Source organism: Arabidopsis thaliana (genome assembly GCF_000001735.4).
Source record: "Arabidopsis thaliana chromosome 1 sequence".
Classification (NCBI taxonomy): Eukaryota; Viridiplantae; Streptophyta; class Magnoliopsida; order Brassicales; family Brassicaceae; genus Arabidopsis; species Arabidopsis thaliana.
In genome coordinates this window covers 24,901,789-24,921,690 of record NC_003070.9, presented here as the reverse complement: position 1 = coordinate 24,921,690, position 19,902 = coordinate 24,901,789, and the positions used below count along the sequence as shown (strand labels likewise).

Sequence of the window (19,902 nt, the reverse complement as noted above, 5' to 3'; positions counted from 1 at the left end):
TTCCCAGCGATATCATTTAAAAATTTCAGATACGCACTAACCTATTATTACATACTATCTCAACTTGATTATAACCACGCCAATTCCAAAACCTAACTTATTTCCATTTTAGAATCGTTGAACCTATTGAGCTCTTATATCATATTCACTATTCAGATTGATAGGCATGATCACCAATCTTTGAATCTAACAAACAAATTAGATGAGCCTAATTAAAATACCTTAAAACTCAAATTCATATATATTTGAAGATAAGAAAACTCAATACAGAATGGACAAAAGAAACTTATAATATATATAAATATTTACTAAGAACATATGATCTGTAATAATATGAAAATTCAATACTTCTTGGCGAAAACATGTTTAGGCTAAAATCTGCATTCTGATAGTTGCAAGTCAAAATAATTAAGCCATGGAACAAACAAGAAATATATATATAAACATAGTTGTGTATAAATATGTGAAAAAGATGGGTGATGGCAAATAACGGGTGATGACAGAAGGCTAGAGAGCACAAAGGAGTAAGATGCAAAGAAGCTGCGAGGAATTGTATCTTATCATCTGTGCTCTCTATCTTCTGTCAACACTATCAATGCCTCCCAAACCATTAAAAATCGATTTTTAATTTACAGTTGAAAAATATATGGGATTTTAAATAGAACCTGATACAATCTCTTATGGCTATCAAGAACTTGATTAAACACCAGATATTTGGATAATTATAGCAAATTCTGAAGATGATTATATATGAGAGATCTATATGATTAGACGTATATATCGGTGTAGAGAAGTACCTATATATATGCGTAGAAGGGTTGATGATGATGAAGTTTCTTGAAGCCACTATTTATAGACGCATAGAGGACAGCTAGATAATTTGTTAGCTCCAATTGTAGGGGTCTTCTTTTTGTTTCAAGAAGTTTGGAATAATATTGTAATTATTTGAGCTCCAATTGTAGTGATCTTCTTTGGTATATACGAATTTGAAAATATATCGTTGTTAGTTGTTAACAAAAAAAAGAGAGAAAAAAATAGTTAACTTTTTGGAGCTATTTTGAAAGATTTGTTTTACCTCTTTAGGATTAAAAAAAAAAAGATTAAAAAAAAAAAAGAAGAGGTCAGAACTAGTAAAGAGATATGTGTACAAGTATCTTTGATGTATATATTGATGGCAAATCATTTCAAAGAAAGTCGTCAAAAGATATAGAAACAAAGGATTTCTTTTAGTAACGGTCATTAAAAATGACAATTTCTCAGCAAAACGACTACCATGTAATGAGAACCGAACTTCCAAAAATCAATTACAGCAACAAAACGATAATAGTATATAATTTTACTATCGAACTTGATTATTAATCTAAAATTTTATGGGAAACATAAAGGTCTCTAGACGCTTTCCTTTGCCATAATTCTTTATATAGAACTAAGCCAGATGGGTCGACGATCTATGGAACAAACTAAACGTACTATTAAAACGTTCAAGCAGCATGATTGGGCTCGAATAATGAGACACGCCTTTGTAAGCTGGATTGTTGTGAAATTAAGATTGCATAAGAAGGATATACTTCACATTTGGGGATTAATTAAATATTTGATCAACTCTCTCTCTGCTCTACAACTCCTTTGTTGAGCCGCATCCAATACCAAAATCTAGTGGGTATTCACTTCTACGTTCGGGTTCGCAATTTACAACGATCTTTTAATTTTTAAATAGTATATAAGAAGGTTTGCATCACTAGTTTGAACGATCTTGACAGTGTGCACTATTTTGATGCAAACCTTTTTATATACTATTTGGAAGCAAGTCATTGCTAGACCTTATTCAGTCACCGCTGCTATAGTTCGTGAAGATTTCACTTCATGAAGGGTAAAAAAAATATTTCAACCTTTTTTTTATAAGTTAAAAGATTTTGATTTCTCTCATGAATAGATATTTCAAATTTTCAAGTTCCAACTTTGAGAATTTTAAAATTCAGAATAAAGATGAGTATAGGAATTTAGGAAAGAAGATCGTAGAATTATGCGGCTAGGGTCTTTGTAATCCCAAGAAAATCAAGGACAAAAAAAAAAATGGAGAAAAAGATGATCAAGTCTTTATTTAAAGATATATACCCACCCAAAATGGAATAAAGACATGAAGCCCAATCACTCATTTTTTTATTCTTCACAACTCCTTTTGGCAACAATTTTCTCAATTTCTCTGTTTTGTCCTATCCCTATGAGATCATCAATCAATTGACAATGTATTCGAATGCTTTTTGATTTATATTTATCCAACACATGATTTATCATTTTATGTAGACAAACTAGTTTACCACCAACTTTTAGAAAAGACTACCGTTAATTTTGAAAATGCCCAGAAAATAAGAGAAATTGTAAGGTTATTTTTTTATTTCAGAATTTTCGAATAGTACCCAAGTTTTCTTATAATTGTTGTGATTTTACAGTAAACAATGGAGAAAGAGACGAAACATCTACATCATTATTGAGGGTCATAGTAGTTGGCTTGGAGGCTTCTCGAGACATTCAAAAAAAAAGAAAAAAAAATTGGATGTAAAGTTTGTCCAAACTAAAAGAAAGAAAAACTGTTTTACTACAATAATTCTGACTTTTAAGCTGAGACTGATTAGAGTTTAGAGTCTTTAGACTGAGAAAACAAAACATTACAGAAGAGAAACAGAGCAAAAACAGGAGACATTCCACATTGAGAACGTCTCAATTATCTTTGTGTCACATTCCACATTATGAAAGTTCCAATCCCATCGATCATCTGTTGTTTAATTCCATATACCCTTCGAAAGTTAATTGGTTCGCTCAAAATTTCTCAGTGAATTTAAAGCCACCAAAACTACAGTTTCATTTGCATAAGATTCTACTACACCATGTTCGAGAATCCAATTATTAGTATTATATAATGATAATACTATCAATTTCCTCTTTTGACCGACGACCAAAATTTCGAAACTAGTGAACGACGCATGCATGAACTAACTAATCTATTTCTTTTGTCAACATTAAAGTTTTGTTCAAAATTCTTTTGATTTTTCAACCAATCAAAACTAACCTATCAAAAACATTTTGAACCGGGGATATATGTTATCCGATTAGGATTAGTACAATATCTTTGATGATAGAGTTTTTAACCTATATTTTAGGGATTTATGTTTATTTCTTGATAGAAATCATTGTATATAAATACCATAGTTTGTGAATCAATAGAATCAAGTCAGTTCAATACCTTATTTTACATGGTATCAGAGCAGTCGATCTTTGTGGATCATAATTAAAGCTTCCGCATTATAGTTTTTGTAATCAAGAAAAGATTATGAAGATGGTGATCACTGAAGGAGAAGACGGTGCCTCCGACGGTGGAAATGAAAACGACGAAGATGTCGGCATGTTAAGGGATGGAGGTTACGTGATTGTTTCTTAATCACATGGGTATTATTTTTCCAAAACTTTAAGTCGTTGGTTTTCTATGTTTTTAATAGGATTGGTTTTGGTTTTTCTTTTTCTTTTTATGTTACTGGAATTATTCTTGAGTTAAGAAATTTTCAGAGTTTTTGTGTTCTTAGTAAGAGAGTTTGGTAATAGTTTTACCATTACGGGGGAGTTTGGTTATGGTTTAGCCATTAGTAGAGTTTGTGGAACATTCATGTTTTTAGGTCATGTTTAGTCCCGAGTTATACACCGTCCAAGATAAAGATGATTGTTTGTGGAGCAGCATAATTTGCGTACATGGGATGTATTCTCTTTTACCAAGACCGAAGACATGATGAAGTTCCACCCCAAGAATGAAGTTTATACCCTAAGATGTTTATTTACATGATTTGTCCGTCCTCGACATATTGTCCACGACATACGTGTTCCGCTTTGTGATTGCAAAGTTTGCGTTTTGCGTAACACGTTTGTCGTGCGGGGGAGTATTGGGGATATATGTTATCCGATTAGGATTAGTACAATATCTTTGATGATAGAGTTTCTAACCTATATTTTAGGGATTTATGTTTATCCTGATAGAGATCATTGTATATAAATACCATAGTTTGTGAATCAATAAAATCAATTCAGTTCAATACCTTATTCTACACCGTGCATGTTGCAAACCAAAGAAGTTTGAACCTTGAAATATATTGATGTTGACATGTTCATGAGTTCGTCTCGCAGTGGATATATAATCATAATGATTAACATTGTTAACTAGTACTACGTTTTATTTTCTGTTTGCAGTTGCCAACGACAAAGAACTAATTGTTTTTATTTTGTCGATGAATCAACGATTATGAAACAAATAAGATTTGGTCGCTAATTGTTAGTCACTGCCGTGCTTCATATAGAAGAAGAAAAAGTCATTTGCCTAGCCACCAAAAAATATACAAATAAAAGGCCACAATATTTGCTAAATTAGGCAAAAAATAATATGTTTATACAGTGTTTTAGGACCTCTTTTTTTTGTAACAAAACTCATATCATTAATTTTTATGAAATTTTTGTTTGTTTTTTCTTTACATTAACTACTAAATCTCGTTTTCATTGAAATTTATTTTAATTGAGCAACAATTTCCTCGTTTTTTACATTCTAAAATAATTTATTCTCTCAAAAATAGAATGTACGAGACCACATCTTTGGAATTTTTCTTTAGCCTCTATTAACTTTGGCACGACACAGTCCAAAAAAGGAATGTGCGAGGGAACATTGTGAACCATGTCTAACTTTCTTGCATGACTAATTTGACCTACATAGAGAACCGGATTCAAATATTTTTATGCAAAAAACATGGTTCAAAGTGGAAGTTGAAGTAAGCATATAAGTCTTATCACTTTCATAAGTTGAGATTCGGTCGATGTTGGAAACCAACTCTAGAGCCTTCAAAGCTATATTCCACGGAACACTCATTCCCACATAATGACTGAACGTGTGTTGAAGGGCCCTAATATATCGAATGAAAGAATGCTCCTAAAATCAACAATCAATCTATTGGAATATATATTCATTAATCCATATGTATGCATAGTTCCACTAGAGATCCATATTCTGTGAAACGAAACAGCCCAAACCCTACGTCCATGGGTTGGGTAACATCAAATTTATTTGCAAAAATTATAAATGGAAAACTGTACGATAAATAAGTTGGTTTTTATTTATTGAGTGTTTTTTTTTTCTATAAAAGATAAATGTTGCATGTATTATTTATCATAGTAACAAAAAAATCAAACCCCTATTTTTTGTTATTAGCGCATAGTTGTAATATTAATGGTTTCTAGCGCATGTTTTTAAATATATAGCGCAGGCTATATTTGACTAAACTTTCCCAAATTAACACTATTTATTTACGGTGTTGATTCTGTATTTTGTTTTTGCCAATTTTGTCTTCTAGGCTTTATTTTATGTAAAATGCAGTTGTTCTGTCATATCCAATCATATTATTATTAATTATATTTGGAACCAAAGACAATGAATTTGGGTACAAATATGGCGTACTGTCACAGCCGCCTGTCTATCAGTATATTCTTCACGCAGGCAGAAGTTTGTCTAGATTGTTGTAAAGATGATAAGATCGCATGTGGGCTGTAAATTTTGGCTTGACCATTTTAATTGTGCACTAGAATCTTATGATCTAACTACATGTATTTAGAGTTTACATCATCTTAATGTCACCACGTATTTGATCACATAATTGTGGCTTAGGAAATTAATCGTCTGTACATAACTCTAAAAGATATAAAATTAAAACTTTACTAAGTTAAATAGATGATATATTTTTCTTACAAACATATAACCTCTCAAACATAGTGAGACATAAGAATGTAATAGACATAGTCCCTAAAATATCCACACAAAAAAGAAATTCATTTGTAAACATATATGTGATTGTGTGTGAATGTATTTCTATATATAATATAAACAAAATATGGAGTGAGTGGGGAATAGTGGAATGAAGAAAAAGGAATGAAGATAGGGTTGAGAAAGCAAAAGAGAATAAGGAAGAAGCTATAGGGAAGCGACAAGTAAGAAGATGCTTTCCCCAAAGAGAAACGAAGAGATGAGGATAAGACACTGTTTCTGTCAGGATTCTTTGTTCCCTCTTTCCCTTTTTTTTTCTTCTTCTATTGGCTATATTCTTATTGCATCCATCATCCATGATCTCACTCAGTCACTCCACACACAGAAATACTACAAAAAATTGTATTAACCCTAATATTCCTTTTTTCCAACAACAACATTCTATCTCTTATATCTATAAATAACTATTTTAGGTTATAATTACTCTGAAAAAGGACCTGAGCTGTCTTTTAGTGTACATCTGTACAAGAACATTTACCTTCGGTGTTTGACCAATAAAGAACATTTACTTTTGATTTTGGTTAAATATAGATTTTAAACTATAAATTCTCATATATTAAATTAACTATTTTTCTATAAAAAAAATATATTCTTACAGCTTCAATTGCATGTCTGATATACAGTTTATCAATAGCTGCCATACAACTTACGATGGTTCCGATAAGTTTAGATATTTTTGCGAATTAGTTCTTTTCCCACTACGGAAACTTTGTGTTGGGGCCGAAGTTTCTCTTCTTCTGGGGTTCTCAGCTCAACTTGTTAAACATTCCTAGCATTTTTACAAAAATGTACATACGTGGGTTTCTTTTTGTCCAGTACTTCTAAATGTGTGAAATGTTTTAACTCTAAAGGTTTTATATGGTCACAAGCAATACCATGAACAAATGAGCGAGTATCAACCAAAATGAAAGGAAACCAAAGAGAAAATAAATGAAAAGAAAAAATTAAAACCTACAAGACAAAGCAGTCAACCCCATTTACTCGACCCAGATGTTTTTAGGGCAACTGTATGACAAGACAAGAGAGTCGAACTATTGTTTTTTTTTGGTAAGAGGGCCATACTGCAACTATATACATCAAAGCCGTCGTCTCATGGTCAATAAGAAATATCTTGGAAATTTTGTATATAGAAAACTAATTGAAACACAAACAAGAACTACATATATTTTACATGGTTCACCCAAGATTGATTTATTTATTTTTTTGTCCAAACACCAAAGATGACTTGATTGATTATTTTTCATGAACGAATCTTATTTATTAGTGGTCAAGAATATAAATATGAAAACCCTAATTTAATCCTAAATTGATCACGAATTTAAGCCTAAATAGAAAACCTAAGCTGAACCTGCAGACCATTCAACGAGACCAGAATTGTTGTCATGGCAGAGCGAAGAATTCTTCAACAAATCCAACATACTTTTTTTGTTAAGAGTTTTCTACGAGTTAAATCAACTACTTTGGCTACAATCTCACTAAAAGGCAAAACCGATTTTAATCATATCAAAACTGAAAAAAAGAAAATAAAAAACTATATACCTTCCCATTTGGAACCTTTCCTCCTTAATTATTGAGGATACGATGCTCTATTCAGAACACATCGGTCGATGACCTTGAAGCCAGCAGTACGTTTTAGGACAACTATTGAATCCATTATTATAACAACTTCGGCTCGCTTTGGTAGTCCCAGATGCCCGGACACTAGGTCATTTTGGGTTTATCCTTAGATAGGCATATTGGGTTTTATATCATTTCAAATGGCTACAATACCCTGCGAGCTTATGTTGTGACGATTTATATATTCCTTATAGTTACCAATGATCGTTCTAATAGAAGAATATTAACCGTTGTCTTACCTTAATTAGTCACTGAAACAAAATATACATTTGAGCAAAACTTTTATTATATAACGTTTTAGGTTTATTAGTGTATGAATTATGGAACTTACATTTTTCAAGATCCAAAGAAGATTTTTAGACAAAATTAATAATTAAAAAAAAAAAGAGAGAAGTAAAGCTACAGTATCTTGCAAAATAGGTAGATAGGGCCAAAATAGTATTGAGCTTAGAAATTGACATGGGAATAATAACTTTTTCTTTCAACAAGAATTTAAGTTTTTCCTTTAAGAATAAAATTTAAAAGCTGTATATACCAAACGAATAAATTAATTACAACAATTATTCCAGATTTGTGTAAAATAATGATCGATTTTAGTTTGAGCGGAGAGAAATCATTTCGTTGCTCTCTATGTGTCTATAAATAGAGGCTTCAAGAAATCTCATCATCATCATCTCATCAACAACCCTTTTGGTACTTCTCTACGCCATCCATATATATCTATATCATATAATTCTCTTATATAAGCCTTATGCCATTGAAAAACTGGCGAGTATAATTAGCAAAAAGGATCATCAACTTTGATTTCTTTTTTATCAAGTTCGTGATGTTCATAGAGGTATGTATCATGTTCTTTTAATATCTTTTTTTCAATCGTAAATCAAAATATCGATATTTAATTGTTTGAGAATTGAGAGGCATTGATAGTGTTGACAGAAGATAGAGAGCACAGATGATGAGATACAATTCGGAGCATGTTCTTTGCATCTTACTCCTTTGTGCTCTCTAGCCTTCTGTCATCACCTTTTATTTGCTTTATTGTCTCTTTTTTAAGCTTTTGATATAACTATTATCTATACAAATCCATATAACCAGCAATCTTACATCCATAGTTACGAGAGTGATTGAAACAGTTATGAATATATAAATTTCAAAACGCTAGTTTTATTACATGTATTATTTTGTATATGGAGCCTTTTAGGACCGTATATAATCAGTTGGGTCATATATCTATTGAAGGGTTGAAAACGAAGATGAGCCAGGGGATCCGACTGAAAGGATATGGTACCTCTAATCCCAGTGTAGTATTGTGTTCGTAGTCTTCTCAAATCGGAGACCAAACAAAGTAAGTAAGTCTCTTGTCCGTCTCCGTTACTCGAACCTCATTAAGCTTATCATCTTCCACGATAAAATATGGGATTATAGTTTTACATTCAATTGTATCATATATGTGCTAAAGAATTCCATAAGGTTTGATGGTTTTATAAGTAAGGTCATGTTTTGTAACTGGAGAGATTAGGATTAAAAAAAAAAAATCATGAAAATCATTGAAAGTAAATTATATTGTAGTTTATTAAAGCTACAATTCCTACAATATTAACAATTACCGTAGTATGTTGATGTAAACGTACTAATTTCAATTTCTCCTCAACCTTTGTGTATATCCCACCTTTCTCTCGAAGGTCTTAGGTTGACCGGATCGAATACAACACTCCCCTCATCTCGAAGGTCCTGGGTCGGTCGACAGTTTAGAAATTTAAGAGTGAGTTGGTCACATCAATGGCTTTGTCTACCGACTAAACCCCATAGTATTACAACTCTTGTTTAGTTTCTCTTTTAAGTCCATCGATAAATGGAGCACGGAATTTTTGGGTCCAAGGTTGAGACTTTAAGGTATTAGTGTAGTAACATTTGGAATTTTCTTAACTTGCAATGTGGCCTCACAAATAGAGCCGGTCCTGAGAAATCAGGTGGCCAAACAAAATTATTTTATTTTTAGAAGTGTTTAAGATATATTTTTTTTAAAGAGAGTTAATGTTAAAGTTTCAGAAATTTAGGACCTTGTACAATATGGCCTGCTCTTAAACGGCATTCTCATAGTAGAAACGTTGCTTAGTTGGTTCTCCCTTGAACTCCTCCGAAATATCCATCATGCAACATGTTCCGTGCGATATGACTTTTATATGTATATTTTACCAGATTAAATATTTTCATTTTGTTTAGAATTCTATGCAGTGTTTAGAAAAAAAGAATATATATAGCCCATATGCCTTTTCACTCTGACGATATATATTAAAACAAAATTGTATAAATGAATATCAAAACAAAAATATGGTCATACACGAATGTGAATTTATATATGTCCACACGAATCCGCATCAGATTAAACAACTTGTGCATGTGATTTTGTGTTTCCCTTCGTTGTACAGAAGGTTAAAATAGTCAACGTATTTACAGAAAGAAAATTTAAGAAAGTGTAAAAAAGAAAAATTATTTCCATAAATAGAAAATAATTAATTCACCAAAACTTTGTGAAGAACTCCCTATAATCAAAATTCAAGATGTGTGTTTGGCTCTCAATTTCTCAACTTGTGTGCATTCAACGAATCCAGTAGTTTCAGTTGCTAATCAACATCCGTTAAATTTGACAAATAAAAGAAACCGGACCATACTTTACTTAAAGTTTAGTATTTTACACATTTTCTGAAATATCCTTGAATAAAAGTTGTACATCTTCTTTTCATATGATTTCTTGTGGTATCATCTCGATTACTCTGTCTCTAGCCTTCGCTACCTAAAACCCAAATCAGAACAAGATTCAAAACTCTAGCAAAACAGAAGAGGAAAAATACAATATAAAAAAGGCAAAGGTATATATACCTCTTGTTCCCAATTGGTGAAGAAAGTGACAAGAGCAAGAACAATCGTTTGTAGAGTGGAACCTACCAATATACCGATCCAAAGTCCTTTCCCTCTCAATTTCACTACAAAACACAAGATTGAACCTACCGGGATCCCGACTAGATAATACGATCCTATGTTTGCATAAGCTCCTATATGTTGCCACCCTGTTCCTCTAGCAACTCCTGAAGAAGCAAGAATTTTAGGGTTTCTAAGAACAAGAACATTTAGCTTTCTTGGTGGTCAAGTAACAGCTGCAAAGGCTTCGATCTGTACATTCTAATGTATACAGACTTTCGATTTTGATGTGAACTGTTTACCTGAGAGTACGGCGAGAAAGCTGTCAACACCAATTGATAGACAGAGAAAGGGTGTGATTTGAGTGACATAGTCAGCGACTTCACTCTCATTACTGAATATATAAGCCCAATTTCTTCTGTAGCTGTAGAGACTGATGCTTACTATGGCTGCATCAATCATGCCAAGAAAAATCGCAGAATTAGCCGCAGATCGAGCTGCCTTTGGATTTCCAGCTCCTAGCTTGTTTGAGACATGTGTGCTATTATATGACAAAAACAATGGTTCAGAGAAATGTTTCAAGAACAAATAGATATGATAGATTGTTATGAACAGTTGGGAAACTATAAAACCTCGCTGCTGCTCCTATGGCATTCACGATAACGTAATGCAGAGACGACATTGTTAGGCTGTTCAAAGAATAAAGACTGAGAGGTCAAAAGCTTGTTTGAATGAAAAAATGTTATACTAAAATTTGTAGAAAGTGATATCTGTACAATACCAAATGGATAGGACCGATGTTTCGAGCTTTGAGTTTGGTAAGAGTCCTGACATTAGTATAAGAAGCTCAAACGACCACCATTCCAGGCTTTACATACGCCCAAAAAACATAAAATATAGAATCAAAGATCCAATGACGACCAAAGATCAAGAAGCCCTAATGACAGGGATCCATTGAAAATCAAAACAAACAAATTTAAAAAATTTAGAGGATTTTGTTACCAAGTCATCATTGCAGTGGGAATTGCTAGGGTAATGAACTGCTTCATGCTCAAAAAGATTTCTTGTGCCCGAAGATTCCAGTTTTTTCGATAGAGAGCAGAGTCTCTCATGAAAGCCCAAAGCAAACCTACGTTGAGCCAATACGAAAAACCTATGGACAAAGCGGCGCCGACGATTCCGAATCTCAGTTTATAGACAAGAAGCCACGAAAAGGGAACGTGAAAAAAGAGAGCTCCAAGAGAGCTCAAGAAGAGAGGTAGAACCAATCCTTGTGACTGGAAAAATCGAGTCATAGATTGAAGAACAGAGTATCCGAATAAAGCCGGTATGAGCCAGATTGAGTATCTACAAGCTAATTGAGAGATAAGAGGATCTTGATGGAAAAGCTCCAAGAGTTTGTCCATAAAAACCCACAAAAGTGAGATTGGGAAACAGACCAAGAGAAGACATAGCATTGAGCCGTAAGTGTATGCACTGATATTCCTAAATTGCCCAGCTCCAAAAGCTTGACCACACAGTGTCTCTAACGCACCTGCCAATCCAAACTAACGATCTAAGTCAGCAAAGTCGGTCCAATAAAAATAGTGGTCCTAGTTATGAAACAAGAAATGTGTACACTCCCATAACTTTGAAAAGGTGTAAGTTTCTATCAAAACAAAAAATTGGTAGTCCTAAAGATATAACTACTAAAAAAAGTGAAGTTGCATTAATATTTAAAAATAAAAAAAATTTGGCGACCCTAATTTTTTGCTTAGCATGTTTGTCCTTTGGACAGGTCTATAAGTCGAGAGAGAAGGAGGAGGAGGAGGAGGAGGAATTTACGATGAGGCTGAAGCCGGTGACATTGGTAAGAGAAGTGGCAATAGCAACGGCTGAGAGAGAAAGCTCGTCCAAGTGACCAGCCATAACAATGGAGATAACTTGAAGGAGGTATTGAGAAGCAGCCACAGCCACCATTGGTGCAGCCATGAAGCTTACCTTCTTCATCATCTCTGTTGACAAATAATAACTCGTCTGATCTTCAGATTTCTCATTACTATAATCTTCTTCTTCTTCCTCTTCTTTGGGCACCAACGAGAAACCATTTTCCATTGTCTTGATCAAAACTGTTTTTAGAGAAGCGCTACAATCAATAAGATTGAATGGATCCAAATGAAAAAAACTTGGGGAACGATAAAGAACTCTTCGTTGAATTAGACTAAAAAATAGGGAAATATATGCGTTGACCTTGTGAAATGAATTAAACAATGACGCGAAGACGTGGTCTCCATAAAAGTTGAGTAGGTAGAGTTATGGGAACTTGTCGAGGAAGTTAATACAAAACGTTGACTAGATTTTTTTTTTAAACGTTGACTAGTTAGTTGTTGAATAGATAAAAGAGAATGAAGCTGGTGGAACTGACAGAAACTAATGGAAATTTCAGAAAGAACCTAAATAGAAATTTTAATTTTATTTGTAATTTGTAATTTATTTTGGTTGGAAATACAATTTTGTTTTGGTATAATTGGAAAAATAAATTAGTAATAATACTTTTAGACTAAAAATTTAATTAAGAATGTAATATTTTTGGGTAATTCTCATTTTGTTATCAGTATCCACCCAAAAATAATGAATATTGTACTAAGAATATTATATATGTTCCATAAATTTATGATTATTCGAATTTTCTGACTCCAGTCTAAATGAATAGCATACTTAGAGGTGTCAAAATGGGTCAAAATTCATGGGTCAACTCAACTCAACTCAACCCATGAACCCTAATGAGTTAAAATTTTTGACTCAAATGAGTTGATTGGTCAAATGAGTTGATGAGTCAATTGGTTTGATGAGTCAATTGGTTTGATGAGTAAAATGAGTTGGGTTGTAATGGTTAATGGTTTCAATGGGTTACCCAATTAAACTATCAAGTTTTGTAAAATTGAATTAAACCAACTAAAATCTCTAAATCAATGCCAATTTAAGTTTAACCAACACATCTAAACCAATTTAATAAAATTAATATTTTTCCAAATTTCTTAAATATACAAGCGATGAAATTGAGAAAAAGTAAACTCGTAATTTTTTCACCAAAAAACATAAATCCGTGATTTTCCCGCCAGAAACGTAAACCCATGATTTTCCCGCCAAAAACGTAAATCCGTGATTTTCCCGCCAAAAACATAAACCCGTGATTTTCCCGCCAAAAACGTAAACCCGTGATTTTCCCGCCAAAAACGTAAACCCGTGTTTTGCCCGCCAAAAACGTAAACCCGTGATTATCTCGCCAAAAACGTAAATCCGTGATTTTCCCGCCAAAAACATAAACCCGTGATTTTCCCGCCAAAAATGTAAATCCGTGATTTTCCCGCCAAAAACGTAAACCCGTGAATTTCCCGTCAAAAACGTAAATCCGTAATTTTCCCGCCAAAAACGTAAAGCGGTAATTTTCCCGCCAAAAACGTAAACCTATAATTTTTCCGCCAAAAACGTAAACCTATAATTTTTCCGCCAAAAACGTAAACCCGTGATTTTCCCGCCAAAAACGTAAACCAATAAAAAGTGGAATCCGTAAATATCCTAAGTTTGATGATAATGAATTAATAATGATAATTATTTATTATTATTTTATAATAATAATTAATTAAATTATTACTTAAATGGGTTAATCCATTTAACAACTCAGCCCATTAAATTAAATGAGTTATGGGTTGACCCAACTCATTTAAACTCATTTGATTATGAGTTAAGTTGAGTTGGGTTACCCATTTTGATATCCCTAAGCATACTATTAAATTGAATATTATAGATATTTTACGCAACCCAAATTTTTCATATCCATTGTCCAACGTTTTTTGTTCTTGGTAGTGGATCGATGTGTTTGGACTTTTTTTGTGTGTGTGTTTAACTTCTTCTGATATATCCATGTGTTGTTCCTCCCGTGGAAAATGTTTCCACGTGTTGTCCGCTATGAAAATGAACTACTCACCATGACTCTATCGAGCAATCTTACTCAAATTTGCTTTTTGCCTTCTTCTTCTATTTTGTCTTTTTATATTTCTTTCAAGATAACTACCCTTCATCATAACAATATGGTGCATGAACAGTTGAATCTTATTCGGAAGATTGTTGGTATATTAGGAAACTTCATCTCTCTATGTTTGTTTCTATCGCCAACGCCAACGTTTATACACATAGTGAAAAAGAAGTCAGTGGAAAAATACTCACCATTGCCATATTTAGCGACTCTCCTAAACTGTTTGGTTCGTGCTCTTTATGGACTTCCTATGGTTCATCCTGATAGCACCTTGCTCGTTACAATAAGCGGTATAGGAATCACGATCGAAATCGTTTTCCTTACAATCTTTTTTGTATTTTGTGGTCGTCAACAACATCGGTTGGTAATATCCGCTGTTTTAACCGTTCAAGTTGTGTTTGTGGCTACCCTTGCGGTTTTGGTCTTAACTCTCGAACACACTACCGATCAACGGACGATAAGCGTTGGGATTGTATCTTGCGTTTTCAACGCTATGATGTATGCTTCTCCATTGTCTGTCATGAAAATGGTAATAAAAACAAAAAGTTTGGAGTTCATGCCGTTTTTGTTATCGGTAGTTGGTTTTCTAAACGCAGGTGTTTGGACAATTTATGGCTTTGTGCCTTTTGATCCATTCCTGGCTATACCAAATGGGATTGGGTGTGTTTTTGGACTAGTACAGTTAATATTGTATGGTACCTACTACAAATCTACCAAAGGGATAATGGAGGAAAGGAAGAACCGACTCGGTTACGTTGGTGAAGTCGGATTATCCAATGCGATCGCTCAAACTGAACCCGAGAACATCCCATATTTAAACAAAAGAGTTAGCGGCGTTTGATTTGGTCTTTTCATGTTATTCACTGTAAGTTTATTATATAATCATCTAGGATTTTTTTTATATTTTTAGGACTGTAATATGCGAATAAGTCAAATTTCGTTGTCCATAGTTCTCAGAAGCCGTAGACTCTTTTAAAAATATGACTTCTCTCTTTGGTCATTTTTTTTTGTTTGAGGACCATTTCTTCAAGAGTGAAAATTGAGAAAAAGTCGTTGATGTTTCTTGAACAAATTCACTAAAAATGCAACTAATGTTAACCCATAGTTTGTACTTATTCTTCAATTAATCAATGAGTCATTTATCCAAAATTTATCAACAAGAATTCTCTCCCTAGACTTGATTGCCTGAAAAGTTTCCCAAATAAATAGAAACAAATATTAACTCGATTTCCCTAGAACCGAGTAAAGGATTAGAAACAGATACAAACTTGGTTTGATCAGCTCTTTGGTCCAAATATTTTGGTGAATTTCATAACAAGAATTAGGATTAGGGCTTGTAGTGTTGAACATGAGACTAAATCAGCCCATAGCCCATTCCCATTAAAGTGTAAGTGGAAAGATGAAAAAAACAAAAGTAGTCCAATAGGGAATACCACTGAAATAATAAGAAGTTTTGTTCACATAAGCTCCAATTTTCTCACACTACCTAAACACAATGAGGCATATTGTTCATGGCCAAGAAAATTAAAAACATGGCTCCTAAACCGGAGAGGATGGTTAAGAAAGGCTACCGGAGAGTGCAGTCAAGAAGCTCTCCATAAGGATTGAGAAGTTAAATATAAAAAGTTCAGATTGAGAGAAGCAAATACAAAATGAATCTAAGTAAAGAAAATTTAGTCCCAAGCCCATCTAATGACCCAACCTAACCCACCCGTCCAAGCATCAAGAGAATTAGCTCCTTCCCCTACTTACACAAATATGGTGACACAAGGCCACAAGCCTTTTGAAAAAAGAAAAAGCAAAAAAAAAATAAAGAAGGCCACAAGCCTTGGACATGAAACCTTCACCTTATATACTAGCAGATTTTTTTCTCCAACTTCCAATATGTACAAAAACCACTTTATCCATTTTGTGTATTTCATATACCCAACTTTGGATATCCATTTCTCACTCAGAAACAAACCTCAAATTTTACGTTTGAGTATACACTACAATCTACAAACTACAAAGATAGTGCTTGTAGATTAGATGAATCCAACGTTCTCAATGTAGTTTCGAGTGACAAATTTGCCGAAAATTAGTTTTCGGAAAAATGTCCAACGTAACATCCCAAAATTTAAGTTTCAATACCAAGTTGGGTTTATTGCTAGTTTTAGAATGAGGTTCAATTGAAATATAATTGAAAACCCCTCCTCTTGAGCAGGCGTATCAGGAATCCAACATTAAAAGTGTGATGTAACCGAGAACGTAATATAAAAATGATATGGGTCAATCTATTTATTGTTAGGAGTTCCATGACAAGACTCTTACGTTCATGAAATCAATATCTTGATGCAAAACTGAACTTGAACATGGACTGAAGCGAGGCTAGATTCATTTAACAAGACTCTCACGTTCGTGAAACCAATTTACTGGTGCAAAACTGGACTTGAACATGGACTGATGCGCGGCTGGATTCATTTGACAAGACTCTTACGTCCATGAAACCAATATACTATATTGGTGCAAAACTGGACTTGAACATGGACTTCTGCGAGGCTGGATTCACCTCATTGTATAACTGATTTTGCAAGTCCATACATTTTTGTTTCTTGGATTGATGTTGATTTAATTTAACTTTTTGTTAATCTTCAATATTATGTATGACGTGTCGTTGCTTCCACGTGTTTTCTGCCATAACAATTACCTACTCACCTTGACTCTTATGAGCATCTCTTGTCGGAGAAAGTATTCAAATTTGCTTTTTGACTTCTTTAATTCTTTGAGTATATCCTTTCAAGATACTCTCTCTTTGGTTCATTATTTGTTTTTTGGCCACGTAAAGTTGTATTATAGACTTTATAGTATAGAAGTTTTAAGCTTGAACCAATCAACTTTGGTCACTCTTTAATTCATCTATTATATACCAGATCATTTTTTAACTGAGATATATTTTCAAACTTTCTTACACTCTAATATCATATGAAAGACTATAATGTACTTTCAATATAAATTACAATCAACTGAAGGTTATTGCACAAACACACACAAAAAAAGAAGCAATCAAAATCCCCCAAAAGTTTGTATTTCTTTTTTTCTTCAATTAAGCAATGAGTCATGTCTCCAAACTTTCTCATCACCAATTCTCTCCCTAGCCTTAATTGCCTGCAAAATTTCATTGAAGAAAAAATGTGTAAACAAATATTAGCTCGATTTCTCGAAAAATCGAATGATGGATTAGAAACAGAAAAAAGCGAGTTACGCGGTTACAATCACCTCTTTGCTCCAATTGGTAAATCCAATAACAAGAAATAGGATTAGAGTTTGTAATGTTGATCCTGTGACTAAACCAGCCCAAAGTCCTTTCCCATTGAAGTGAAGATGAAAACACAATAGAAGTCCAACAGGAATACCAATGACATAATAAGAGGTTATGTTCACATAAGCTCCAATTTTTTGCCACCCTGTTCCTCTCACAATCCCTAAACAAAACAAAACATATATTCGGTTCACGTTCACAAAAAAATAATAACATGGTTGCAAAACCGGAGATGCGTGTTAAGAAAGGCTAACCGGAGAGGACGGTCAAGAAGCTGTCCATGAGGATTGAGATACAAAGAATAGGAGTGATATCAGTCACATAACTAATTACTTCCTCCACATTGCTATATGCATAAGGCCACACACTGCGAGACAAGAACAGACTAGAGCTCACAATAACTGACTCAACAGCTGCAATTATGATTGCAGCCGCAGCAGAATCACGAGCCCCTCGCGGATTCCCAGCTCCTAGCTCATTAGCCACATTGGTGCTAACCAACGAAACAAAAAAAAATGAAACATTAATTCTTCGAAAATAAAATGAAGTGAAAATTCGATGTAAGAGTATTAAAGTAAGAACAAACCTTGCTGCATCACCAATTCCATTTACTAGATTGTAATGCAATGAAGAGGTCGTGAGGCTGCTCAATCCCAAAAATTAAGGCTTAGAAAATGAAAGAAAATATAAGTATCACAGATTATATAGTTTTGCGGTTCGATACATTACCAAATCGAAATAACCGATGTTTCGAGCTTTGAGTTGGGTAGAAGACCAGACAGCAAAGTAATGACCTCGAAAGCTAACCACTCAAGGCTATTGAAGGAAGCAAGAGCAATAAGAAAATAAGTGTCAATAGAATATTAGTGAAGGGAAAAAAAATCCATTACACATTTATTTATGTAACCTAAGATTTTAAATCTTTCACCTATCCACAAAACAATGACCACCACTAGACTACCATCACTTGGTTAATTCTATATGGATTTTTAATAAAGTTGTACATACTTACCAACACATCATTGCAGAAGGAATGGCAAATTGAAAGAAGATATTTGTATGAACAAAAACATCCTTGGACATATAAATCCGCGTTTCGACACAACGACTAGAGCGTTTCATATAAACCCAAAGAAAAACCGCGTTGAGCCAGTAAGAGATACCGATAGACGCAGCCGCTCCTTTGGCTCCAAAATCAAATTTATGAACCATTAGCCAACAGAGAGGAACATGGAAAGACAGAGCAGCTAGAGAGCTCAAGACCATTGGATAAATCAAGCTTTGTGACTGAAAATATCGAACCAACGACTCGAGAACAGAGTAACCGAATAAAGCTGGTACCAGCCAGAGACAGTACACACCAGCTAACTCTGCTATTTGAGGATCTTGATGAAGCAACAGCAAGATCTGGTTCATGAACATCCAAAGAATCGAAATCGGAACAGAGATAATCAAAAGGAAAACTATTGAAGTGAAAGTGTAAGATCCAAGCTTGTGATATTGTTTTGCTCCATATGCTTGACCACATAGTGTTTCCAATGAACCTGAAAGTCCAAACTATATAGTATACAACAATAATTAGAAACAAATTAATCCAATACATATATATATATAAAGGTTCATATACTTGCTTACAAGAACACCAAAGCCGGTAACATTAGCAAAGGAGCTTCCTAGAGCGATTCCGGCGAGAGCGAGTTCGCTCCGGTGACCGACGATCATTGTAGAAGTTGCTTGAAGAAGGTATTGAGACATGTTCACGGCGACCATTGGAGCAGCCATTGAAGCAACTTTCTTCATCTTCTCCCATCTTATTTTTTCTTTATCTTCGTCTTGTGATTGTTTGGTGTTCAACAATAACGGAGTTTCGATACTCTTCTTCATTTTTTTTTTCTTTCTGGTTAGAGAAAATGTTGGAAGTTGTGTCGTATTTATTTAGCTTTATGATTTTGATATAATAAAATTTGTATTTTGATAAATAATATATGCGACGTCGCGACTCGAAGAAAAGAAAATAAACACGTTTCCGCTTCCGCGTATAAAAGCGAAATCGTTTTCGACTTTTATCATCTCACTCATTTAAGTCAAAAGATAGAATTCAGCACGTGTAAGAAGAAGATGCATCCTAACTAGTAACTAATAATTGGTTCCTATTTGTAGTTTGTACTTAAAAGATTTTAGTTGTGGAGTCTTTTTTTTTTTTTA

The 19,902-nt window shown here is 33.7% G+C and overlaps 3 protein-coding genes, 1 long non-coding RNA gene and 2 other non-coding genes across 9 annotated transcripts; 2 read left to right on the top strand and 4 right to left on the bottom strand.

Moving 5' to 3' along the window:
* Positions 1-473: 473 nt before the first annotated feature.
* On the bottom strand, positions 474-605 carry MIR157b. Its single transcript, NR_139901.1, has one exon. It is a non-coding gene; the product is annotated as a microRNA ath-MIR157b precursor (primary transcript).
* Positions 606-8,391: 7,786 nt separating this feature from the next.
* MIR157a lies at positions 8,392-8,489 on the top strand. The gene has a single exon (NR_139900.1). It is a non-coding gene; the product is annotated as a microRNA ath-MIR157a precursor (primary transcript).
* Positions 8,490-8,713: 224 nt separating this feature from the next.
* Positions 8,714-9,179, bottom strand: AT1G08847. Its single transcript, NR_139509.1, has 2 exons — positions 9,072-9,179; positions 8,714-8,860 (listed from the first exon to the last, which is right to left on the bottom strand). It is a non-coding gene; the product is annotated as an other RNA (long non-coding RNA).
* A 771-nt stretch (positions 9,180-9,950) lies between these two features.
* On the bottom strand, positions 9,951-12,513 carry AT1G66780 (MATE efflux family protein). The gene is made up of 7 exons (NM_105349.3): positions 12,209-12,513; positions 11,387-11,931; positions 11,166-11,252; positions 11,017-11,073; positions 10,687-10,925; positions 10,346-10,551; positions 9,951-10,259 (listed from the first exon to the last, which is right to left on the bottom strand). Exons 1-7 carry the CDS (start codon positions 12,476-12,478, stop codon positions 10,206-10,208), a joined length of 1,458 nt encoding a protein of 485 aa, NP_176850.2. The 5' UTR covers positions 12,479-12,513; the 3' UTR covers positions 9,951-10,205.
* A 1,941-nt stretch (positions 12,514-14,454) lies between these two features.
* Positions 14,455-15,240, top strand: SWEET6 (Nodulin MtN3 family protein; the record flags this gene model as incomplete). The annotated part of the gene is made up of 1 exon (NM_105348.1): positions 14,455-15,240. The coding sequence occupies one exon, from the start codon at positions 14,455-14,457 to the stop codon at positions 15,238-15,240; it is 786 nt and encodes a 261-aa protein (NP_176849.1).
* A 2,007-nt stretch (positions 15,241-17,247) lies between these two features.
* On the bottom strand, positions 17,248-19,809 carry AT1G66760 (MATE efflux family protein). 4 transcript variants are annotated; one of them, NM_179523.4, is made up of 7 exons: positions 19,333-19,809; positions 18,710-19,254; positions 18,427-18,513; positions 18,284-18,340; positions 17,952-18,190; positions 17,655-17,860; positions 17,248-17,543 (listed from the first exon to the last, which is right to left on the bottom strand). In NM_179523.4, the coding sequence occupies exons 1-7, from the start codon at positions 19,579-19,581 to the stop codon at positions 17,478-17,480; spliced, it is 1,449 nt and encodes a 482-aa protein (NP_849854.1). In that variant the 5' UTR covers positions 19,582-19,809; the 3' UTR covers positions 17,248-17,477. The 4 variants fall into 4 exon arrangements, with proteins under 4 accessions (NP_849854.1, NP_001321857.1, NP_001321858.1 ...); NM_001334247.1 differs by having other exon boundaries at positions 17,655-18,190; positions 19,333-19,713; NM_105347.3 differs by having other exon boundaries at positions 17,271-17,860; positions 19,333-19,713.
* Between the last annotated feature and the right edge of the window lie 93 nt (positions 19,810-19,902).

Bases quoted from the DNA above. Each gene is read 5' to 3' on its own strand.
- AT1G66760 (NM_179523.4), bottom strand. From the start codon at position 19,581: ATGAAGAAGAGTATCGAAACTCCGTTATTGTTGAACACCAAACAATCA. The intron at 19,255-19,332 runs GTAAGCAAGTAT...TATACTATATAG, and splicing joins TTACCGGCTTTGGTGTTCTT to TTTGGACTTTCAGGTTCATT. The intron at 17,544-17,654 runs GTGATTGTAACC...GAAATTTTGCAG, and splicing joins TTACCAATTGGAGCAAAGAG to GCAATTAAGGCTAGGGAGAG.
- AT1G66780 (NM_105349.3), bottom strand. From the start codon at position 12,478: ATGGAAAATGGTTTCTCGTTGGTGCCCAAAGAAGAGGAAGAAGAAGAA. The intron at 11,253-11,386 runs GTAACAAAATCC...GCGTATGTAAAG, and splicing joins CCCACTGCAATGATGACTTG to CCTGGAATGGTGGTCGTTTG. The intron at 10,552-10,686 runs GTAAACAGTTCA...TTGCTTCTTCAG, and splicing joins CTTTCTCGCCGTACTCTCAG to GAGTTGCTAGAGGAACAGGG.